At 36.3% G+C, this 26,609-nt stretch overlaps 1 protein-coding gene and 1 long non-coding RNA gene across 4 annotated transcripts; one reads left to right on the top strand and one right to left on the bottom strand.

Annotated features, from left to right (window-relative positions):
* The first annotated feature begins 300 nt into the window (after positions 1 to 300).
* On the top strand, positions 301 to 19,567 carry LOC126873322 (cyclin-T-like). 2 transcript variants are annotated; one of them, XM_050634059.1, is made up of 8 exons: positions 301 to 454; positions 2,456 to 2,666; positions 2,751 to 2,874; positions 3,060 to 3,105; positions 4,507 to 4,597; positions 4,684 to 4,881; positions 5,011 to 7,941; positions 15,459 to 19,567. In XM_050634059.1, exons 1-8 carry the CDS (start codon positions 309 to 311, stop codon positions 15,528 to 15,530), a joined length of 3,819 nt encoding a protein of 1,272 aa, XP_050490016.1. In that variant the 5' UTR covers positions 301 to 308; the 3' UTR covers positions 15,531 to 19,567. The 2 variants fall into 2 exon arrangements, with proteins under 2 accessions (XP_050490016.1, XP_050490015.1); XM_050634058.1 differs by having other exon boundaries at positions 5,011 to 19,567.
* On the bottom strand, positions 15,253 to 26,609 carry LOC126873330 (uncharacterized). 2 transcript variants are annotated; one of them, XR_007692378.1, is made up of 3 exons: positions 24,272 to 26,609; positions 19,351 to 20,578; positions 15,253 to 19,312 (listed from the first exon to the last, which is right to left on the bottom strand). It is a non-coding gene; the product is annotated as an uncharacterized LOC126873330 (long non-coding RNA). The 2 variants fall into 2 exon arrangements; XR_007692377.1 differs by having other exon boundaries at positions 15,253 to 20,578.

Here is a 26,609-nt window from a genome sequence, read left to right as displayed (position 1 = left end):
AATTCAAAATGGAACCTTTTTAATATGAAGTGCATATTGTATAAAATAAATGAGAAAAATAATAGAGAAGGCAATTTGAAGTATTTATAAAAAAAATAGTTTCATATTACAAAGAGAGATATTTATTCGATGTGCGGTTATGTTTCGCTGTGACAAAGTTGAACAAGTATGAGCTTGGGTATGGGTTTTGATTAGCGTAGTGACGTGAAGTTTTCAACGTTTGCTGTTTGTGCATTGTGTGCTCGCCGCCAGTCGAGCTGACCACTGTGAAGTGCGCATCGTTAGTACCTAGTTGTGTGTACATATAAATGGCGGCTGACGAAAAATGGTACTTCACGAAAGAACAGCTAATAAATACGCCGAGCAGAAGATGCGGCATCGACGCAGATAAGGAACTGAGCTACAGGCAGCAGGCAGCAAATTTTATTCAGGATATGGGACAGCGGCTTGTGGTGTATCCTTTTAACGAATGCATGTTTAGTTGCGTGTTTCTCAACTTCCCTTTCCCCCTATCCCCATTGTCGTTTTACGTTTCCTTTATTCTTTCTATCAATTCAAAATCACCCCCAAACTATCATATACGATTATGTGAATGGATCCTCTTTACACATTTATCTTTTAATACTTGAAATTTCGGTATTCACGTAAAATTCCTATCTTGTTGTAAACATGAGTGACGTGCGAAAGAAGAGGTCACGCGTCATGATTACGATTCTCCATATTGAACTTTACTACGTTACCTTTGGTGTACACTGAATTTCGAAATATTTGTGCTATTCGGTATATTCATATTGATAATAGAATAATGCTAGTCAATAAACGTGCTTATTAGAATCTTAGTATTCAAAAGGAGGGCAGAGAATAGGGTCATGGAAAGGTAGCATTGTTTGCCAAGCTATGTTTGACAGTAGTACCAACCAGAATTACAATTTCTGCTTATATTTTTTACGCAGGTATATTATTTATTATATTTTTCATTTATATATGTATGTACATATATGTATATAAATGCATACATGTATATATATATGTGTGTGTGCTTAAGATCGGATCGGGACTGGAGGTGGTTCATCAATGCTACACTATAATGCATTGTCGATGTTTCATTATATCAGTACAAAAAGTAATAGAAGTAATTGACAAAGGTTACAAAGAGAGGACAATAAAAATTTTGTACAAGTAGTATTCTCTATTCTCAAAATCATGCTGTACGAAAACAATTAACCGTGAACATTGCAAACAGATCAGACGATGTTTTGCTTGCATAAAAAGTAATATAGTAAATTTAACATGTACTAACTTATTAACTAGCTATGAAATTTATACTAGTTTTGCATTAAACTTGTACTAATAATACTAGATATTTAATAATATCCTCTATTTCAGGAATATTTTAGCTATATTTTCCCAATGTAGTATGTAGAAATTCTATTTCTATTTCCTATAATATTTTTATGTTTCAGATTTATATTTATAAAGATCATAAACATATTAATTATCTTTCCAATTGTGAGAACTTCAGCATAGTCTTCATATTATTTGAAATTAGAGGTTTACAAATGTGGAACTCTTTTAAAGACAGTCATATTAGTAAATTGTAGTTTTACTTTTATGTAGTGCATGTATAATAATACTTATTGCAGGCAAAATACATTAATGATGTCTAATATATAGTGTAATACTTGTTTTTCATATTATTCTATATTTTTTGTATTGTAACTTGTTCTGAATTCTTCATTTGTATATTTTCCTTTTAGTAAAATAACAAATAATTAAGATATGAAAATTAATAATATGATAGAAAGCATAAATGAAGAAGATCTTAACATAAGTAAAATACAGATGAAAATCAAGAATATGCATCAAAATTATGTGATTTATTTGACCAAGTTTTTCATATTAATGTAATATAGAGATTAAATAAAATTTTTTACGTATAATCTGTTGTGCCCCCCATTTTTTAATCTTACCATATAATTTAATAATTTAAAAATAATCATTAAGAACTGTGTTTCGATTATGTTTATTGTTTTAGTAATTTTTATTTATATTTATTATTATGGGAAGTTGATATTTTTTAGATATTAAAAAATTATATAAATATGTGGCTAGTATTCCAATGAAAAATATTTAATGTAATATATTATTTTTTATTATTTTATTTGTTTACATATTCCTAAATAATTTAAATATTATTTTTGTAATTACTTGAAATAATTATATAACAATATCTTTATAATAAGATACAAAAGAAGTCAGAAAATATTTTTTTTATAATGGATTGTAATAACAAAGGTTGTTGTCCATGATTTATATTGTATAGCACAAATATTTCTGAAATTTGTACAATATATATATAATTTTAGTAAATTTAATAAATAATTGATTATAAATATTATGTACATGTTAATAATACATTATTTATTTAATATTTTCCTTAATTAGATAAATATAGGTCACAATTATGTATCAACACAGCGATAGTGTATATGCACAGATTTTATGTATTTCACTCGCTGTCACATTTCCACAGGAATGCAATTGCAGCAGCAGCACTATTTTTAGCAGCAAAAGTAGAAGAACAACCGCGCAAGTTAGAACATGTTATCAAAATGGCACACATGTGTCTCCACAGAGATCAGCCCCCACCTGACGTCAGATCTGAGGTAAAATAAAAGAGATTAATATCAATAGTAACATGTATGTAGTTAATGATGAATTTAATCATTGCAACGTATTTTGATTTATAGCAATACCTTGAGCAAGCTCAAGATCTGGTGTTCAACGAAAATGTTCTACTACAAACATTGGGGTTTGATGTCGCCATTGATCATCCCCACACACATGTTGTTAGATGTTGTCAACTGGTTAAAGGTACGTATGTTATGTTTAAAAAGGATTGTATAATATTAATTTACTACATTTACATTTTTCCTATATTTTTTGTGAAGATATTGATTCTGTAATGATAAACTATAACGATAAACTATGAAATCTTACAACTTTAGATATTGTTTATAAAATATTTTAGTTAAATGTTTGCATTCTTTTTTTTGCAGCGAGCAAGGACTTAGCCCAGACTTCGTACTTCATGGCATCTAACAGGTGGCTACACATTATTTCCTAGTATCACTTACTCTTAGCAGTCTTCTGGTCAAATAGATGCCAGCTGGAGTATATTTCCAAGCTATATTGTCAGGCAATAGCCACTGGCGCAACATTCTGACCTATATCTTTCTTAGAAAGCAAAGTAAACGTGGAATAAAATTGTGTAAATATCTTTGATAAATAATACAATTCTTTGCTTCAAAAGGAACGTTTTTGAATGAATGAATTTGAAATATTGCATCAAAGCATGAAAATGAAACAGAAATTTAGTATAGAAAAGTTTACTTTGATTTCATTTACTTTTTTCTTCAGTTCTAATGTGAATGTTTAAATGTCAACAGTAACTTTTGGGGAGGAATGTTGCGTTGCAGTCGCGGTAATGTCTGATTCTAAAGAGAACGTATGCCAAAGCGAAACGAAGTTTATTTCGTAAACTAAGTTCACGATGAGGATTGCTTAATTGAAGGTAAATGAAATATTCTTAAGGACTGATCGTTTTCTCTTACATTACGGTATATACTGTCCAGCTTTTATTTTTATATTTACATACACTTATTTTTAAGCAGTAGATGCACAAAATAAATTAAGCGTGAGTGAAATGAATGTGGAATTAATGTAATGACGAGTGAATGTCCAAAAACATTTAATGATAAAAGAAGGATAATTAGCTATACCGATAAATTATATTTTACAATAGTAATCAAATAGTAAAATTATGGTACGGGCATAGTCACTATAATCAATTCAAATATTATTTAATCAATAATATTTGAACAGATTGTAATTACGACTAAATAATCAATGTAAATTAAGCCTTAATCTATCTCTGTTGTTACAAAGAAATCATTTTTGAAGATTTATACATTTTTCTTTACTAAGAAATAATTTTTAGCGCAAGTTTATAAGATATTTTATTTCCTGAAATAATGCATTCTCAAACAAAAAAATATATAGCTTAACATATCTCTCTATCATGGGATTATGTTGGGGCAAACTTCGGTAAATTTGTTACGATACAACAGAGTGTTGTAGGGCTTATGTTTATTATTACTATGTAGAAAAATATCGCATATTGCTTTAGCTAATAACATTTGTGCGTAAATTTTTGTGTAGCTCATCGCGAAAAAGTATCACATTCACATATGCTGTTTTTTTAACTGTTTTGGAAACGTACTCTTTGGAATTAAATTCCGTTTACGGAAAATATAATTGGAAATATTGTTAATTATTTTCAACGAATCGTAAAAATTCGTCTTGGTTTTATCCCGATATTACCCATGTTTAGTGGAACTAGTACTTTGATTTTATAGTACAGTTCTTTTTATGCCGTGGGTTATATTTCGTCTTCACTGTTCATTGTTCATAAGAGAAATTTATAAGATAATCTTTTCTTTCCAGTTTGCATTTAACAACCATGTGTCTGCAGTACAAGCCAACGGTGGTTGCCTGCTTTTGCATTCATCTTGCATGTAAATGGTCTAATTGGGAGGTAAGCATTATTACTATGATTTAGGTAAAGTATTTGGCTGTAAATACTTGGCTATAAATTATAACATAATGATTATTTGCTTACAGATACCACAAAGTACGGAAGGGAAGCACTGGTTCTGGTACGTCGACAGAAGTGTGACATCCGAACTATTACAAGAGCTTACAGCAGAATTCCTCCATATATTTGATAAGTGCCCATCAAGATTGAAAAGAAAAATAATGAGCATATCCGCTAATCAAAGTCCAAGCATTAATCATCCCAGTTTACCGAACTCACCCTTTGTAAGCATTTTTATTAAATATATCATATCATAATATCATATTAAATACTACAAAAGAATTGTTATCCTACATTAAAGTTAATATAATAACTTCAATTTATTAGATAATTTTACTCAATGTTTTGTGTAGGATGCGGAACCACGCAAGGTACAATCTCCTGCGACGACGGCCGATGGTGGACCTACATTCCACACAAATCGACCTCATCAAGCGGAGAAACAAGAAGAAAAGAAACAGAACGCTCCCGCACCTGCGAGACCTCCTGTAGATTATCGGGAATATCGAGAAAAGAAAGAACGCGAGCGTTTGGAAAGAGAAAAGGCATCAGTTCCAGCATCAGTTGCGCCAAGTCATGCATCGGATATTAATAAGCACCATTCTCATCACCACAAACCTGTATCTAGTACAAATGTGCTGAACAAACATCCGTTGCCTCTTGGACAGAAGACACTCCATCATAATCATCATCATAGACCAGATATAAAAGTTGGACAACCGGTGCCCCAGAGGCATTCGAGTAGTACTCAAGCTAGGGAACCAAATCGTGATCCCAATAGACAGAGGTTACAAAGAGAATACAGTTCGAACACTGGTATAAGTAGCAGTAGTTGTAGTAGTGGTAGTGCTCTCCATTCTCACAGTCATGTCGTATCAAAGGAACAAACTTTGGATAATTCTATAACCGATTCCGTTACTCACAGATCGGATGTTGGATCATTACAAGAGCCAACGCCTCATGGGAATATACAGGAGAAACTTAGTAATAATAATCATAGTCTGCACAGATTAAGTGGAGTAGAAAGTAAACATCAGGGTCATGATAAAAGAATGTATGATCCAAGGCATAAACCAGTAGAGCATAGGAAAGATAGTGAACAAAAGCCATATAAATATCCAGATCCAAGTAGAATCGATCGACAAAGAAAGTCTGATACGTTGGAGCAAAGGTGTGAAGAGGTTAGAAAGCTCATTGAGAAGTCAATACCTCCACCTAAACCGACGCTTGACGTACCATATAGTTCAAATACACAAAAGCCGTCGTCACACCATATAAAATACAATCAGTCAGAAAAGTTACAAGGTAGTTCTGGTGCAGTGCCGACCGATGTGAAACTTAGTACTAGCCAGAGTTCATTTTCACAAGAAAAGTCTCCGAGTAACTCCGTTTCATTGCTTAGTCAAAAATCATTATCTTCGAAGACAATATCCAGTCAACATACAGCTCATGGTGTATCACAAATATTAAAGGACACGATTAAAAATAGTAATTCTCAGTCGTCGAGTTTATCCTCGTTGAATAATCTTGACGACCCAAAAACTGAAAAACGACCGCGGCATGATGACACAGACAAAAGTTCGTCCGATATCCAACAGAATGTGTTACAAACCCCTCCTGGTAAGCCAAAATCGCTATTCAGTCCAGAGAAAGTACCAACGCCTCGGGAATCTCATTCACAGAGGCTTAAGACTAAACAAAAGACGCCGCCTTCGGCTGCAAAAGTTCCTAAACAAGAACGCGTACCAGACACATCGATAGGCTTTAATTTAGTATCACCTTTCGCAAGCCCACCAGGTTTGCAACAGCAAGAAACGCAATCGGTTAAACGATCGGCTAACGATGTTTCTGCAACGTCCCATAAAAGGCATCGCACGTGTAGTACTAGCGAAAGTGGACAGCAAGTGAAAGTAAAAATGGATGATACGACGTCCAGTTTCGAGGCAGTTAAGATGCTCGGTAGAGTACCGGAACTGATACAACCTATTAGAGATAATCCATCGGCGAATGGTAGAGCCACTCAAATTGCGAATGATATGAAACCACCGGAGCTCATTAAACCTTTTGATTCAGAGCCAACGATATCACGTTTTAGCACAATACCTACACAGCCACAGATATCATCAAATCAACAGGGTTTGACGAATGGACTGGATACTAATTTAGTGAAGCAAGAGCCTCAAGAATTCCAAATTAAAAAGGAAACCTATAAAACAGATATACCAATAAAGGCTGAACATCAGATTAAAGGAGAATATTTATCTCCAATGAAATCTGCTCAAAGTATAAGTGCTCTGCTTCAGGAACCTTTAGCACCCATGCCATCGTTATTACAAAATATGCAACAATTTAGTCAAATACCACCACAACAGCAAGTTCATCAGGAACAATTTCAACAACAGCAGTTGCAACAGCAGCAACAGCAACTTCAACATGAACAACCACCACAACCTCAACATCAACCATCGATATCTCATTCGATGTTGCTCGCACAGCAGGAACCCGTTCAAAGTCAGTGTCTGCCTCTATCATCGGTTACCGAACCAATGATAGCTTCGACCGTAGATATAAGTGCTCTGTCTGGCCCCGTACAAACAAATACAGAATCCATTCTCTCTGTACCAACATCGACGACCATAACCGTCGCACCCCCTGTAGAAGAGAAGAGATCGGAGCATCACAAGAGTGAAAAGAAGAAAAAGAAGGAGAAGCATAAACACAAAGATAAGGAGAAGAGTAAAGAAAAGCACAAACACAAGCATAAAGACAAGGATAAAGAAAAGCATCGAGACAAGGACAAAGAAAAAGGAGAAGAAACTGTGCCTGCAGTACCTATCAAAATCACAATTCCTAAAGACAAATTGAATCTGAGCACAGAATCGACAGGAAGCACCGGTGCGAATACAGTGCCAACTGACAAAAACAAGTCGCCTCAGAATACTAGTATCAAAATTATTATTCCTAAGGAACGACTGAAGAGTACGGACAATGTATCTAGTTCACCGGGTCAGTCCGTAGTTCAGGCTCCGCTGAAGATTAAAATCCGAACGGATGGAATCTCGAGGAGTTCCGGCGCGCCCTCAACGACGGGCAGTTCGAGCAGCATCGTTCCAGAGTTCACGAACGAAAGTCGGAAGCGCGATCGTTCTGAAATGAAGGAGAGTCCAACGACTAGTGTTCCGCCAACGAAGAAGCAATCGCAGGTGTCCTCGGTGGGTTACGGGCAACACCGACTAGGCGAACGGCAGAACGGCAGACACTATAGTTCAGGCAACAATAACAAGGTACGTGGAGGCGGTAGAGGCGGCCGCCAGTATATCGGGCGTGGTCCACCACCAGCAGGATCGGCGGGCCATTACAGTGCTCCCGGCCAGCGCGACGGCTACTATCAGCAAGACACCTACAATAGTAACAATGCCCGTAATCCACACCATCCTCATCCATCCTCAGCTCGTGGTGATCCAGGTTACTCGAGGGCTGGCCACGTAAATCAGACCCAACCAGATTCTTATTTTTTTGCTAATTACCCGCCACCCTCGATGTTCAACCCTGCCGGGTACATTTACGATCCTGTCATGTACTATTCACAATATCAGCAACAGTACCCGATGTATCCGGCGGGTAATGTCATTATAACACCAGACGGTGCTATCGATACGTCTGTACCGCCACCATCCTTACCACCGAATATGCGACAAAATCAAAGCATGATCCCAGTTCCGTCTACTCGGCAGGAACCCAAGACACCACCACCGTTACCGAGCGGACCACCCCCCAGTTCCTCACCACCACCACCTCCACCACCGGAATAACATTCGTACAGAAATCCTGTCTTGTAGTGGACTTAAGAGGTAGCTTCCAAAGTAGCGGTAGTAACTGCAGCCACTTCTTGCTCTATTTTCTTTTATATCAAATGATTGACGGACTGGGAATCGTGGTAGTATAAGTTCAAATTTTGAAAATTTAGATTTAGTCATAGGCGCTTCAACTCCGAAAAGCATTATCCTATCACGCATCATAAAAATTCCATAATTCATTAAGTCTTTTTATATTAATAAACACAGAACGATATTTTATGAAAAATACTAGTGGACTGATTTATATCACTACGATTCTCAGTCCTCCAATTGTCTTCTTTCTATTCATTATGTTAGTTAGTTGATTTTTTAAATACGTTTAATTTGATATACTCAACATTCATTGAATATTCCATTGATTGTGTATCATCATTGAATATCTTTGTGTAAGTGACATAGAATATCAATTGAAGTATCTTTGTATGAAAGATAGAATAATATCGTAAGTCATAAAAAGGTTTTGAAAGAAAAAATAATGAATGTTATTTGTTTTATAAGAGAAGGCAGTTTGGAGTTTTAGGGGCTGAATAATAGGATGGAAAACGAGAAAAAGAAGTGGCTGGAGATTCCCGTAGAATGAATTTTCGATCTTGAAGGAATACACTTTCACCTTGCCTCTATCCTCTCTGCTCCCTTCCAGTTTGTGAATGGTAGAAGTAGCAGCATGTCAAACGATCTCTATTCCTCTAGTGTTAAAATTTATCATTTCGATCTTTCAACCTTTGTACCTGTAGCGCAGCTCCTTAGAGTAGTTAAATGAGTGTAAGCCTTCATTGAAGAGTAAAAACGAAAAGTTAAAAGTCTTGTGAGGTCCATGCGACCTAGGGAGGATGAAGTAACTGCATCAAGAAGACGACGATGTTGCGAATTGACGTGTTATATGTAAAAAGGAAGTGAAAATATCGGGTCATTTTATTTTACTCAAGAACACTGAAGAAGTTCTTCAATTACTTTTTTGTCAAATCAATTAAGAATTATTTGATTATAAGATATTTTCAAGGTAGGTCCTTGAATCTAAGAAAAAAGGATAACATTTCACGACAATCATTTTTTTTATTGTATATATTCTAAATTATATATAGTAATTATATATGGAAGATGCAATTCTCAGAACTATTAGTAATTTTTTGTTTCACGTTAAAATGTCTTCTTTGTCGAAAAAAGAAGTTAGAGACATGGGGAAAAAGAAAACGTAGGTGCACTATAGTATTTAGGTCAGCAACCTAGTTGCTAGTATGATACACATAGTTGAAGAGCTTACGAGTAGAGTAGTTCAATATTGTCGAAAAGATTGTCGTGAATATTAATGTACGAAACACTGCCAGATCAGAATTTAGAAAATAACTATATTTTGCGCTAATGGTCAAATGTCGATAGATAGAGAATGCTCAAAAAAATCTAGAAAAAGGGAGAGTAACTTCTTTCAGCCTTATTTATTTTTCTTATCATATTAACTATAATCAATTAGTACATTTTTTGCGAAGCTACTCGATCGAATAAACTTCGAGGTGGTTGAAAAAAACAATTCCTTTCTAGCAAAGAATTTCGGAGAAAGGGTGGTGTGCAGAGTGTTGCGTTCATATAAAATCAAACTTTTGCATAAACGGGTAATATGGCTAGAACAACTTACGAGGTTACTTAAAAACTATAAAGAATTTAATAAATTACGAATAAAAATAAAAAAAAATTACAAAGAAGAAATACGAAAAGGAAAAAAGAATTAATGTATAATCGTATGCAGTGAAGTGATTGAGAGTGATTAGAAAAACATAAATGTATTATTAATACGAATTTAAAAGTGTATGTATTTGTTAAGGTACATATAATTTTGTTGAAACTAACATGTGTATTACATCGTCGTTGTTTTTATACGCGGATAAAATAATATTAACAAAGATTCTTTCCGACTAACCCTTTGCAGTCCGATTTATCTTTTTGTCGTTTCGTGTCAGCCGAAGCTAATATTTGCTAAGCTTTCTGTGCGATACTTTCAATACTATCCCTTTCTTATTCTAGCATTGAACTCTCCATCGAACATTTTATATGTATATGATTTAAAACATATCTAGAAGAACGAATACAATGCTCCACGATATTGTAATTATTATAGCACATTTATTGTTGGATTATCGTAGGATTCGAAAGGAACGCAAAGGGTTATTATCGCGTTGTTCTGCGTGCAATAGGAAGTTGCATTTCTATTAGTATGAAAAGAAAAATAATTCTATAATTACGAAAGTTGGAACACAGCTCAAAAAAGATGCAACTTCTGTATATGACTGTCGTTTGTTAATGTGCGGCATAGAGTGTTGAGCAATTGTGAAATATAATTACGATTATAATAGATGCGATATGAAGTAATGGACTTCGTAGAATTTGCTCTCATTGTTAGTACAGGATAATTATAGATTTGTTAATATCGCGATTTTTTTTTTTTTTCATTTATCTCTCGTATACGAATTAGAATACGCGGCCATCATTGAAGTCTGGTCAGAAAATCGCGATTGACAATTTGGTTAAGGTTTGATTTAGACGAGTTGTGCATTATTATTGATATTTTGCTGAGAAGGGCTGCTATTCGACAACTTTTATATTGTTGATGATGGAGTGTTGATTAGATCGTAATATTGCTATTTGAAATGTCATTTCTAAAGCTAGAAAGTTTTCTCACAATTTTTAAACAAATTCGGACGCTATATTGTCTATGTTCTTTAGAATCATTTCTTAATCTATATTTATCTTTGATGCAGATTGTAGAATCAGTTTTTTGTAGATTACAGAAAATTAAATTCTGCTCGAGGAATTTTACAATTTCTATATCTTTGACTCATTTTTGCATATAGGACGACTTCTTAATTTTGATCATGTTACATGTTACCTATTCTGTCGAATTGCTCAGCGTTACTGACACAAAATCACAATTCATCTATATCGAACCTTAAAAAATCAGAACAACGATGTAACGATGATTCTTTAACCGCGCGTAGTTTCCTATTAAAAATCGATGAGCACATCCTCACATCGCATCAATGGTATTTTCAATCAGATATTCACGAATGTATAAAGAGAGCCTTTTTATTAACGTTTATAGAGTTGAGAGGATGGCATGCTTATGAGGGTTAACGAGATGGAAACATGCGACGGGATAAAGATATTATTTAGCTTTTCAGTTTTTTAGATGTCGATGAAGAGACGATCAGATTTGTTCATATTAAGTTCTCTGAATCTGAAGAGAGAATTCTTTCTTCAGCGTTTAAGCATAACAAAATAGTCCATCTATTTGTGTGACTACTTAAGAACTTTCCTACCTAAGATTTTATTTTTTACATTCTCTTGTACAATGATTTCAGTTTTGATCACTGAGCGTCTTTAAGTGTATATGTAGATTGTTTTTATATTTATTTGTAATAATCGTGGGCGCGCGTAGACTTTTTTTCTCATTTTTTCTCTCCCACTCAATTCTTAACGATATATCGCATGTTGGACAATATATATGTATATTATATGTATATATAATATATATATTATATATGTATATTATATATGTGTATAATGTATATCATATATGTATATTACATATATGTATAGAATAAAGAATATATATATATTATATATGTATATATGTAAGCAACAAATTAAATATAGAATGGATATTATCTCAGGAACGTATAAGAAAAGAACGAGAGATAGCGTGATTAATATATTTAAAAATGATATATATATTATCTATTAAGAATGCGTTTGTATTTACATAAAATATGCACACGCGACACACGTGTTTCGTGCAGCCATTGTGACAAACAAAAATTTATAGGCCCGCTAAGCGTTGTGGCACCAATCGATGCCTTTGTTGTTATTGTTATAATTATTGTCACAATTAGGACCTAGTATTTTGAATTTAGATCATTATATGTGTACTGTGTGATTGCTATGATCGTTGCCTCTTTCTGGACTTCTCAGTGCAAAATTCTGTAGTTTGTTTTATATCTTACTTCTTTAGCGAGACCAGAATGCCTTATATTTAAAAAACAAAAGAAAAAGAATGTTTAGTTGTAGTTTATAAGAGACGAAAATAATTAAAAAAAAAAAGAAACCGTGAAGTTTTTTTCTTAGCGAGTAAATATTCCGCGTGTAAATCGAATGACTTGTGTATAAAGAGATGAAGACAGTGTATAGAAATTTGCACAAGAGAAGAAATTATTTTTCAAAGGCACGTGTATACTTTTAAATTTTGTCGTGGGTCTTTCGTAGAATATGTTACGAACAAATATCGCGAATGAATTGATCGAATCAGTACGAATCACTGAATTTTGTTAGGTCGTGTTGTAATACGATATATATATAATTTAATTTAGGGGGAAAAATATAAATAAAGAAGAAAAAGAAAAAAGAAGACAAGAAACATTCAGGAAGAATGTGCGCGAAGTTTTCGATTTTATTATACTTTAAATACTGATATTATATGTAAATGTTTTATTTTCCAAAATTTTCTCCTTCAATTATTATTAATCGTAATTAACGCATGAATTTCACCGTGCAATTTAGTGCTTTATCGGTAACGACTATGATTGTACGAATATTAAATATATTTCTACTTTGATTATGAAAAATTAGTGTCTTATTTGAACAATCACATCGATGCTTTGTTCTTCCTGAATATGTTTTAAAGCATCAAATGGAAAGAACAAGAACCTCTTAGACCTAGCCTTTAATCCAACGATAATAAATGTAATCCAAAACAACACAAAAAAAGGAAAAAAAAGAGTGTGGCGCAGAATTCGCAGGATCTATATGTGTTGTCTACACAAAAGAACTGAAAGAATCGAAAAAGAAAAAATAGATCACTAGTGAGAAACTGCGAGAAAATCAAAGGGATCGGCCTACGTAAAAAATTGTGCAATTGTACGAGCCGTATAAAGACAAAATAATTGCTAAGGTAAATTATATAGGTTTTGTACTCTCCGATAGTAAGAAGTTGAAAGAGAATTATCTATATATATATTAATATAATAGTAATAACGATATATGAGCCCACGTATGTGATCAGCGATCGACACGTGTGATATAAAATTTATGAACTATTCAACTCATAGAAGAGGAACACCAGATGTGTAAAATTTTGCGAACACTGCATCGATACTGTACACAATGTATATCTTTATCACTTGTCGCGTACGTTTCCTGCCATATTCTTATTATAACAGAATTGGATGTATATTTTAATATAGAATCTTGCGATACTACATTTTTAATTATACGCTTAAAAATTTTGGGGACTTCATTCATTAAAAATTACACATACCCACGTTATTATTTTTGTAAAATATACCACTCATTCGATGTTACCTGCCTACATATTTATATATATACATACATGTGGATATTCACGAGTAGAATTGAAATTTCCGTATTTGGATTGTCCATAGCTATCGATTTGTCAAAAAGAAACACGCAGGTTCTTATACACACGTATATATAACATTTTAATTTTATAGAAAAAGAAGGATAATATTATATATAATTTTATAAAATTAGACTGTTCAAGCCCACACGTCGCGGATAATTACGTATTATTACGACAGGAATCGTACGTGTCATGTGTTCGACCAAGAAAAGAAATAATCATCGAAAATAAACGTTCTGTGGAAACGAAAAGTACCTTAGTGATTATTTTGTCTCTTTCTTAACACACCATATAAAAAAAAGATATTAATATATGTACACATATACTGTGATACATGATGCTGTGCATGTATATACGTGCATATATGAATATATCTTGGATATAATAATTGCACACCATATATCGCCGCATCTTCTTTGTGTACTAACATTACATCACAGCTATCAGTATGTAATACGATTATTATCATGCGTAAAAGTTCATTTTTGTACGCTATCATACGTGGAAATTAATAGTATTTCTAGTATATAAGAGACACGGCAAAAATATCTCGATACACAAAACATGTTATTTGATTTTTATCTCGCTTGGTGGAGGGTACTTGTAATGTTTGCCTACACATTATCCTCGAAACGTCGATGCTATTGTTATCGTTGTTTATATTTAAGTGTATTGTGTGTGCGTGTAATTTTGCATGAGCATGCACGCGATAGCTAGCTTTTTGTGCTGTACGCATGTATTCAGTTCTTCTTTTCTTTTCTTTCGAGAATTATGCTTTAATTTACATTTCATTTAATTCTCACAGATAGCAAGTTAAATTTGGGAGGGGGGGAATGATAAAATTAGGTGCCATCTATTAGCAATACTATGACGTTTACTTGACTTTATTCCACTTCTTTATTTGGTCTTTTTGAATATACATAATATTCATCCGCATTCCGTATAGAAGCTTTAATATCATTCGTTCATGAAGTCACTTGATGTTTCTCGATTTAATTCTCAGTTAGTCGCGTCCATAAAATTGGAATTCATTTGCGTCTTTTTTTAAAAACAGTAATTATGATTCATAATTATTTTAACTGAATACCTGTAACTCATTCATATAGCTATACGAACACTTATCACGTGTCTGAAACATGCATCGAGGAATACGTGTTTATTCACTAATTCCTAAATTATGCGTCGCAACGAAAAATGGAATTGCAATCGATACCGTTTAATCGGCATATCTTATTAATATTAATTTCTTTTAATTCAATTTCTATAATAGGCTGATGCTAATTAGCGTATTCCTCATCTGTTTCTTTTATAATCGACAAGAAAAGAAGGAAAGATAACGGAAAGAAATTTCAGCGTTTAATGATCAAATAAGGAGTAAACCAACAACATCAAATAATTCTGAAACATTCTACCAAGGAAATAGAGAATTTACTTGATTTTATTTCGACGAAACTGGATAAATATCGATCAATTTATTATTAGTTTTTTAAAACAATTTCTTTTGAGGATTGGAGTACCACAGTTCTCTTTGTATTTTCAGGAGAAACACACGTCTAGCCATCACAAAAGTTCCAGCAAGCTGTCACAGTCTCAGCAGTCTCACACGTCGTAGTATCCGGACATCAGTAGAAGAGGATGTCGGTAAAAGTCTCTTCAGGAAGTGCTCCGAAGTAACCTGATTGATATCCATCCTGAAAGGGGAAAATTCACCTCGTTTTGCTTCTTCGTCCTTGAAACTGCGTTGAGATTCCAAAGCAATGCAGCTTTCATCGTCGTCCTCGTTTCTCACAGTCGTCCCAGATGATCAAGAGGAGAATAGATGTTCGTTAGCTGTCTGCTTCATCCGTTGCAGCATTCTATCCAAAGTTTACGATAAGAAGGGAATAATTCTTATAACAGTTCTTCATATATGGCTGCATCGAAGATGAGAATTCACAAAAAGACGCAAGCTTGACGCCTTAACGTTAACCAAAGTTTAACGTAAATCGATCAGCGATTTATGCTTTCGACTAGAGAAAAGAACGAAAAACGCAAAAGAAAGGAAAATAATTAATCTTACTCAGGTCAAATTAAATACGCAGTAAGTTAAGGAGAAAGGGAATTTCACTTCGTCCTTGATCATTGGATTACGCGATTTTCATTTTACTTGCGATCTGTACAACATCGCTTTTTATTCTTTCCTTTTCCCCCCTCCCCCCCTTCTTTTTTATACTATCTTGTAGAAATATAAGACGAATTCTTTTAATTTTCTATGTGCAAATAATCGAAAGAATACGTCTTATGGTAACATAGCCCTCAGGATCGATCTCAGATTTCCGATTTTTTATAACAAATATCGTACCGATATTTTGCATCTATCTTACGAAAACGAGTAATATATCGTTCACGATATTTAAATTTAATCGTCTTCATTTTTTCATGCATATATCGTTCATTGGAACTAATGAATAATACATTTTGAATCATGAGCCTATACAATGTAAGTCGAACTTGTGATTTCGTTTCGAGGGCTAAATAATACCTTTTTCCAACTTTCCATTTGTTATTCCATTCAACTGCCATGTTTTTATTTGCATCGAAGAACGCGAGACAATGCATCGTAAATTTCACAATTATCAAATTAATCGTCGATCGATTCGTTAGACAGGGAGAGACGTGATTAAACAGATTTGAAGCTCGAATGAGTCGGATATAGAATGATCTTTGTACGTTTTACATTTTAGGTAACAAGTTTTTCTTTGCTGTTCAGTGAATTCCGGATCACGAATGCTTTGTGCGACGTTCTTATCGATGTTGCGAAAGAACTTTATTATTCAATAGTACACTTTCATTGTCATTGTTTCAGTTGATCATTTCAGTTTTGTTACGTTCACGATGCATTTAACAAAGTTTCGTTTCTTACCGCATCTTCATACTATTTTTTTCTTTCTTTTCCTTGAATCAATCAAGATCTTAGAGTAAATGTTCCGTTTCAATGATCAAAACGTAGAACGCCGTAGTTCCATAGATGTTAATGGTACAAATTGTACATACTTTTAGTATCCCACCTCCATCGATTGTTCTTCAAAGATGAATTTTCTACAGGTTCGAATGTCCCTAAGAAACGAATCGTTTGTGCGAAGCGGTGAGCATGCACACTGAAAGAAAAACTTGGTCCATGTCCAATGATATTTATTCGTGCCGTTTTGTTATGTACATAGCCGAAAAAACCGCATAATATAGTAAGTAATTCGAATTATACTATCGCCACTTAGCATAAAGGACTATAGATAAACGATTAATATTATTGTCAGACTGTAAATAAAATTATTTTGTATGCCAAAATAAACCAAATGAATGACTCGACACACTACGGTTATACAATCGCGTTACACCACACAATGTAAGAAATATTAAAATGAAAAAAATACAGAGTAATGGTACAAGTTGCAGTACGCGCAATGGTAATACACGAAAGATTCCATTAATTATCTTCACTCGTTCAAAAGATAAAGGAACCATGCGTATATTTAGCGAACACACAGTTAATACTCGACTCTATTCTCTGTAGGTATTATTTTTTAAGAGAAACCGATAATAGAATTATATTATCAAATATATTTGCGAACGGCCGTGCGTACTGTATCGATTTAAAAAAAAAAGAAAAATGTTATCACTGATTTTCACGCGTATTTCATACCCGAGCATTTGTTGCGTTATCTTAAAAACGAGCAGCTATAGTAATAATAATATTAATATCAATTAACATTTAAATAATGGTAATTATAATAATACGACACATTGATAATTGTAAACAATAAGAACGCAAAACGGTGATCCACCTCTGTCGTTTGTGAATTTTTGAAACAATTCACGCATAGCCATTTCTTCATCGTTCTTCTTTTATTGTGCATATCGAAGATTGCACTCCGAGTTCGAAAACGTGTACGGAGAAAAACATGTATTTATTGACTATAAATGATAAGCCGATCAGATGTAAACTTAGATTCGTGAATCGTATTTCAACTATTGTCAAATATGCCTTTGACACGTTTGTTCAACGAAACAAAAGAGAGAGAGAAAAAAAACAAAATTGTATGTTAGCAATAAATGTTCCAAGACGATTTTCGGCGCGATAAAATATCATCCGCTTCGTCGTTCGTCGAATAATATTGTAAGAATATTTTTCATTCTTATTACACGATAGGTAAGAATGACGAGCCTATTTTATCGTGTCGACTTTAATCCATAGCCGAGAGTAATTCAAAGTTCTACTTATAGAGTATTACAATTATACACAGTTTAAGTATATGTTATTGCCTCACAAAGAGAGCGTTCGCACCGAGAGCATTTTCTTCTCATTTGTAGCATGTTTCTCCTTCTAATCCTTAAGAGAAGAATAGATGAAATTTTTAGTATTCTCTTGGCTATGTGGTACAAAGACGACGTTTATTGCTAATTGTTTCCAGTTCAGCGAATAACGCGTAATAATTGTAACGCAACTGTTTCGCTATTTACCAAGATTGAATTACAGAGCGAAACAGAGAACGAGTGAGAAAGAAAAAGAAAACAATTGATCATGTAGAATTTCGAATGAAATAACGTCGGAACGCACGGCATTGTTTTATCGACTAAATAATTTGTTTGTCGATCGAATTTTTTCGGAGAGCGAAACGGGCTCGTTTGAAAATTATTAGACTAAATTTAGCTATAAATCCTCGATTAGGACGAAAACTACTATGTTTCTTTAGAGAACAGGTTACTTCCGTTTCTTTCTTCGAAGAAGAAAAGTAAATAAAATGGAAAGGAACATATTATACGAGTTCGATCGACGTAAAAGATGGAGAATTTTTTTAAAAGGACGAACGGGAGATAACCGAAGAATAAAATACCGTGTCCGCGATGTAAATAAATTTATTCTTAAGGACTTGAACAGAAGCGACGATTCGTGGAGAGTGTATACTTATTATTATTATTATTATTATTATCATCGTTTGCAAGACGTGCATTTGTATTTCACGCGCATGCCGAGGAGCTTGCGTATCGTGGATACACGCTCGATCCGAGAGTCTTTAGTCGTGAGAAAGTTCCTTCTTAAAATTATAAATAATTTCACATTTAAAAAAGGAGCCAAAAAAAGAAAACCGAATTAGAGAATTATAAACAGCTGATTTCATAATAGGACACATATTAACATTATTTGATATACCTTCCTTTTCAAATGAATTCACCCTTTCATTATGGTGGGTGTTTATATTTTTTCAAATTACGAGTGCAATTATTATTTCATACTAAGAAGTACTCATATATGTTGGACAAATATATATATGTGTGCATATATTACACACACACACTCAATCACACACCATATATATATATATATAAATATATATATAAATATAAATATATATTTATCTATATTTATATATATATATATTTATATATATGTTTACATATATTTATATATATTTATATATATATATATATATATGTGTATATTTCTTTATTTTTTTTTAGGAACAATGCTTTCAAAGAAAAATAAGAAAAATCATTATTTTCTCTCTCATGACTGATGATTTTCGCGACCTGAGGTAAGCTTGCCTAGTTTCAGGCGGCGTTAAAAAGTTATCCTTAATAAAGAGAGAAGCAAAAGAATGATTAAAACAACTATCTTCGTAGTTTTTATTATTTCTCCTTTTATGTGTGACCAATGAAAATTGAAACTTCCATATTTCATTCAGAATCAATTTCCATATGTACATACAGTTCATGAAATGTATGTATTAATATATGTCGGGTTAAAATCGGAATTTTGGGCGCGTGACAACTCTTCGCGTGGACTAGCCATCGTTTCATAAAGCCGAGATCATATGTACACGTATATACAAGACTATCACAAAGCTTAACAAATAATAAGTCTAATGAATAATAAATTTGATGAACAATGAAGTTAGTGAATAATAAATTGTACGAATAATTAAGTTTAGCAGATAATAAGTCTAATGAATAATGAGCTTAACGAATAGTAGGATTAATGAATAATATGATTTACGAATAATGAATTTAATGAACACTATTAACAATGTTTTTGTTGGGTTCAAACGAATTCACGGCCAACGAAGTAACTCTTTACTAAGCGTAAAAAACAATCTTAGGCGAAAATACGATTGACGAAAATGCTCGATGTGTCACTCTCCAAGGCAATCGCACGAATGCCTGCCTCGTGGAGATTTTTCTCGCCGTACGATTGCCTTTGGTTTTTGTATACTCGTTTGGAAGCATTGAGAAGGTTCCAAACGCCCATTGTTAGGCAGCCTCTGCCTGGAATTTGATTATTGATACAATGTATGTCCCATTGTATCGGCACCTCCGTGGCAACCTCACACGTGGCTAGGCCCGCTCTCGAGACCGCATGCCGCCACAATCACACTTCTCGAAAAACCTATACAAGCACTCCAGACCTCCGTTAGGCAAAGCGTTCATCTCGTGACGGTGGCTGCGTTCGGCGACCAATTGTCACCTCGAATCCAATCTCGCTATCACAAATTTTAAACAATTACGGCTATGATAAAATCTAGGCTAAAGTACTAGAGGATGTTCAAAAAATTTCCAAGGAAAGGCTTCGGCTTTCCTTTCATCCCCGACACGGCCGTCCTGACTGTCACACGTCCTCGGGTGTACCTTCGACAACAAAACAGAAGGAAACAAGATTAGTATCATTATGATTTGCATTCAAAGTGCCAGTTGCATCCTGTGGGCTATCACAATGATAGTCTCATCCTTCGAATCGCACATTCACTCAAAGTTCGTTCCATAACCAGCTTCGTGACATTGTCGCTGTCGGTACTGGACCAGCTCCAGCTTCGTGACATTGTCGCTGTCGGTACTGGACCAGCTCCAGCTTCGTGACATTGTCGCTGTCGGTACTGGACCAGCTCCAGCTTCGTGACATTGTCGCTGTCGGTACTGGACCAGCTCCAGCTTCGTGACATTGTCGCTGTCGGTACTGGACCAGCTCCAGCTTCGTGACATTGTCGCTGTCGGTACTGGACCAGCTCCAGCTTCGTGACATTGTCGCTGTCGGTACTGGACCAGCTCCAGCTTCGTGACATTGTCGCTGTCGGTACTGGACCAGCTCCAGCTTCGTGACATTGTCGCTGTCGGTACTGGACCAGCTCCAGCTTCGTGACATTGTCGCTGTCGGTACTGGACCAGCTCCAGCTTTGTGACATTGTCACTTCCAGTGCTTGACCACACTGAACTCCACCCCATGGCCGCACCCAGCCTCATATAATCCTACGATCCTCTGAGATCGGGGTACTCACATCGCCATGGCCACTGTTCTCGTCATCACCATCGACATCCAACTCAACAGGAATACAACTATCCGGCATTTTTCTTAACCTATCATGACTGTACTTGTATGACCTTTTCCCATTCAGTGTTTTCAAAGTATATCGGTCTCCTTCCAGAACCTCCGATATCGCAAATGGACCCCTGAATTTTGGATCCAGTTTTGTCTGGTTCCTTTCTTCATTTTGGCGTAGTATCAAATCACCGAGATTAAACCTAACCACTTTAGCTTTGGTTTTGTCGAATCTCTCTTTGTCGTACCTAGCATTAGTTTCCATTTCTTTTATTGCCTGTTGCCTTACACTGGAGATGTCTATTTCTTTTTCCTCGATATTATCAGGTAGTAATAAGTCATATGGTCTTGCTGTTCTACCGATCAATAACTCTAAAGGGCTCGATTTGGTCGCACGGTTGGTGGTACAGTTCAAAGCCAATTGTATCTCTGCGATCGCGTCTTGCCATGAACGCCCGGTCGTTTCTACCGTGGTAAACATACTTTTTAGTACGCTCATAACACGTTTTACCTGTCCATTGGCCCTACTTGCACCGGTCGCAATCAAATGAACTTTAATTTGTTTGCTTTTACGGAACTCTTGAAATTCCCGGCCCGTAAAACATCTTCCCTGATCTGCTATTATCCGACAGGGACTACCGAACAAAAATATAGCGGACTTAAGTGCTTTGATAACGCTAAGCGAATCCAACTAGCGAGTATGATGTAGGTACACGAATTTCGTGAAGGCATCGACCAAGACGATGACATACTCTTTCGAATCATTTTTGCCACTTAGCTTGCCCGTGATGTCCATGTGCACTGTATGCCGGTCTTAGGTATGGGATGTAGTTCAGCTTGTATTTTATCTGAACTAGCCTTCGAAACTTGACAAGCATGGCAGTTCTCGACGAGTTTACGAACATACTTCGCCATTCCTTCGAACCAGTAATACTCGTAGAGTTTCTCGAGCGTTTTATCCCAACCTAAGTGCATAATTGACTGATGCACATGGTTAATGACGGACCATCTAAAGCCTCTTGGAACGATAGGTAAGCAGAGGGTGCTGCCTTTTCGTTGTACCTTACGGTAAAGGGTACCGGATCGTAACTCGTAGGTGTTCGCGATATCGTCCGCAAGCTCATCGTTCTGTATTTTATTAACGATTTCTACAATTTGTGGATCGCGACGTTGTTTCGCTAATAGCCAGTCTTCGGAGATCTCGGCTAGATTAATCTTCTCTGCGATTTTGTTGATCATACGGTGGTTCGAGTCTACGGGGTTTCGCGAAAAGAAATCTACGTTGGCCATTCGTTTACCCTCTCGATATATGATGTCGAAATCAAATGTTTGCAAATAAGCCCACCACCTATAAACCCGGTCGTTTAAATTTACTTTATTGCAGGAGGCTTTCAAAGAATTACAATCGGTAACAACTAGGAATTTCTGCCCATGTAAATAGTGTCGGAAATGCTTGACGGCGCTTACTACTGCTAATGTCTCCAGTTCGTACGAATGATATCTGGATTCCGCGGGACTGGTCCTTTTACTATAGTATTCAATGACTCTGTTTTTCCCCTCGATCTTATGCATTAAAACCCCATACCCCCCTCCCGAACTAGCGTAGGTATGCAGTTCTATGGGATGATTGGGGTCAAATATCATTAACACCGGCGCGTCGGTCAGGACGGAAAACACCTTTTATCTTATCTTTTCGTGCTTATCCGTCCAAGTTATGTGTTTGCTACTAGAAGTGAGTGCATACAAGGGTTTCATTACTTGTGAAAATTTAGGAATAAATTTTCGGAAGTAAGAGGCCAAACCTATGAACTGCCTAAGCTGTGTGACGGTCGACGGTGTAGGAAAAAAATTCAAAGCTTGTATTTTTCCCGGATTTGGACGAACTTCTCCGTTATAAATTACATATCCCAAATAAAGTACCGACGTCTTCAGAAAGGAACATTTAGCCAAATTAAAAGAAAATCCGGCGTTTACGAGGGTGTTTAGTATAACGTGCAACCTTTCTAGAGCTTGGTCTATTGAGTCGGCAATTATTAGAACGTCGTCCAAATAAACAACGACATACGAATAAGCGAGGTCGCCTAAGGCTTTGAAAATGACTCTCTGGAAAACGGCTGGTGCATTTTTCAATCCAAACGGCATCGTTACGTATTCGTATCGACCGTCAGGGGTAACGAACGCTGTATATTTCGTCGAGTTAGGATGAATGGGAATCTGGTGAAATCCGCTGGCCATGTCCAGGCTAATGAAGTATCTCGCACTCTGTAATCTCGCGATTTGATCAGCAATAAGAGGTAAGGGATACCGATTCGCGACCGTATTTTTATTTAGCGCTCGAAAGTCTACACACAATCTGTCTGAGCCATCCTTCTTCTTCACGAGTATCATGGGGCTCGCGAACGGCGAATTACTAGGCCTTACAATTTTTGCTCTAATTAATTCGTCTATTCTTTCGCGTACTATTCTTCGCTCTGCCTCGCTAAGCCTGTAAGGGCTTCTTTGCACGGTGACGTTGGGATCAATTAGCCGTATTTCTAACTGGCCCGTACTGACGCGAGTACGCGGGAAACCCGTAATGAATGATTCCTTAAATTTTTCGAGAACAGAGATTAATCGATCTTTATCGTTACCGATCGCATCAGTGTCAACCACGTTAATGTCGACCGCATCTTCCGCGACTTTACCACAGGCGTTAATGATCTTTGTTTTACAAATAACGAGGCTATCTTGCGTGAACTTTACGTCGAATCCTTGGCTTAAAATCTCGCGACCAATCATGATATCGTATTTTAAATAATCATCAGCAAGGACATGAAAAACTATCTCCAATGTAAGACCATTAATACAAACAGTGGAGAAAATCTGAAGTGTACACTTAATACAAGTATTCCCGATTCCCCGCATCACTACTATATCGGTTATTCTTTTACCCAAAAATTTCGAGGCTAAGGACTCTTTAATTAACGAACATTCGGCCCCAGAATCAAAGTAAAATGGATACAACTCACTCAGATGGCTTAATCTACCAGCCGGAGCTTCCACTACACAGGAGTCGATCCGGTGTTCGTCAATGGAATTGTGACATCAATCACATCTCAACTTACATCAGTGATAAGACATCGACCGCCGACCTTCGGACACTTTTGGACACATCACCACCTTAACACCATAGCATACACCAAGACTGTGACGCACCTTAGTCCACATCAGAGATAGGATATGGACCCCCGATCTTCAGACACTTTTCCACATCATAACCTACACCTAGCCCCTTAACATCCTAAAACCAAAACGTATATAAACCGAGACTTCACCCAGCTCGGGCAGTTCCTGTTCTTCTTCTAGTTGCTGTATTCATACAACCCCTTTTCTCCGGTTCGGTGTTATTTTGTAAGTGTTAACATTTATAATAAAGTTTTATAAAGGAAAATTAGTAGTTGGGTTACGACTCAGCCTTCTTACTACAACCCAAGTACCAACTTTACGTGACAGAATCGTGGCTTCTTTTCCGCAATGATGGACAATTAGACGCGATATGTCCCTCCTCATGGCATTTGAAGCAAGTCACCTTCGACGATGCGGCTGGTCGTTTTTCCTTTGGATTTCGTATATCCTGCTCCTTCCTAGTTTGGGGTTTTCGCGTGACACTCCGTTCTCCTATGTCCGGAAGCACCACAGCGGTAGCGCTTGTGGCGGATGAAAAGAGAGTTGTGCGTTTCGTCCCGGGACTACCGGTGGACTCGTCAGTAAGGCTATGCCCGGTAGTCCCTGCCTTAGACGTAGAGGGAGTCTCGCTAGGTGCGGTATTTGTATCAATCGCTCGTATATTCGACCGCTAGCGAGTTAGACAGACTCGTTGGCGTCGTAACCCTCTAGTGTTGGCGGTTGGTACCAGCGGATCGCCCGGGAGGTGTTGCGCCGCGTTGATGCCTCGACCTGTCTGCGTCCTATTGATACCGATCCGCCACAGACTTAATCCGAAAAACTGACGGCCTGTGCTTCGTTTAGCTTCTGGTTCTGCCGGTGGATTATTTGACGAAGGTACCGGTCTCTTCCTCGCGTAAGAGAGAGCTCTCATTTCCTTATAGAATTGATCCTAAGTCTGGATATCATTCGTAAGTGCTATCCGTTCGACACGCTGGTCATGCGAAATCAGTCGTAGGAGGACGACAGCGTTGATTAATTCGGCGTGGATTGGATCTCCCCATTTCGCCGACAGAAGGGAGCGAAGACGATTACCAAAAGTCCCCGTGGTTTCGTCCTTCAGTGGTTGTTCGTTGAATATCCTCATTAGCAATGAGGTTGCCGTCTCCGTGCCACCATAACGCGCAAGAAAATGTTCCGTGTCCAAGTAAGACCACTGACCGGAACTTGCGTAAACCACTGTACTGCTGTACCCTCTAGAGCACGACTTATAGCGAGATATAACTCGTCGTCTTGTAGAGGCCTTTTTTCCATAATCACACTAACGATCGCGCACTACGCAGCCGAGTCGGCGCCCGCGGCTTCGGGGTTAAAACGTGGTAACGCTAGACTCACAGGTTCCGCACTCGGCACTTGCTCCGTCGGCTTTTGCACTAGCGTTTGAATTAACTCGCGCATAAAGGCCATCTGTTCTTGTATCACTTTAAGCGGTTCTGATCCCACTTCTGATGTCGGGTTAAAATCGGAATTTTGGGCGCGTGACAACTCTTCGCGTGGACTAGCCATCGTTTCACAAAGCCGAGATCATATGTACACGTATATACAAGACTATCACAAAGCTTAACAAATAATAAGTCTAATGAATAATAAATTTGATGAACAATGAAGTTAGTGAATAATAAATTGTACGAATAATTAAGTTTAACAGATAATAAGTCTAATGAATAATGAGCTTAACGAATAGTAGGATTAATGAATAATATGATTTACGAATAATGAATTTAATGAACACTATTAACAATGTTTTTGTTGGGTTCAAACGAATTCACGGCCAACGAAGCCGTTTCTACTAAGCGTAAAAAATAATCTTACGCGCAAAATACGATTGACGAAAATGTTCGATGTGTCACTCTCCAAGGCAATCGCACGAATGCCAGCCTTGTCTGCAATTCGATACGCACTCGTTAGAAGTATCGAGAAGTTCCGAACGCTGTTGCTAGGCAGTTTCTACCTGGAGTTTGGTTATGATACAATGTATGTCCCATTGTATCGACACCTCCGAGGCAACCTCACACGTAGCTAGGCCCGCTCTCCAGGCCGCATGCCGCCACAATCACACTTCTCGGAAAACCCATACAACCACTCCAGACCTCCATTAGGCAAAACGTTTATCTCGTGACCGTGGCTACGTTCGGCGACCAA

Source organism: Bombus huntii, chromosome 14, assembly GCF_024542735.1.
Source record: "Bombus huntii isolate Logan2020A chromosome 14, iyBomHunt1.1, whole genome shotgun sequence".
In the NCBI taxonomy this organism is placed as follows: Eukaryota; Metazoa; Arthropoda; class Insecta; order Hymenoptera; family Apidae; genus Bombus; species Bombus huntii.
The sequence above is the reverse complement of the archived record's forward strand: the minus strand, read 5'-3'. Positions and strand labels throughout refer to the sequence as shown.

What these genes read in the sequence shown, in the direction of transcription:
- LOC126873322 (XM_050634058.1), top strand. Translation starts at nt 309, where the DNA reads ATGGCGGCTGACGAAAAATGGTACTTCACGAAAGAACAGCTAATAAAT. An exon ending in CACCTGACGTCAGATCTGAG is followed by an intron (nt 2,667 to 2,750) that starts GTAAAATAAAAG and finishes TTTGATTTATAG; the next exon opens with CAATACCTTGAGCAAGCTCA. An exon ending in GTTTACCGAACTCACCCTTT is followed by an intron (nt 4,882 to 5,010) that starts GTAAGCATTTTT and finishes TGTTTTGTGTAG; the next exon opens with GATGCGGAACCACGCAAGGT.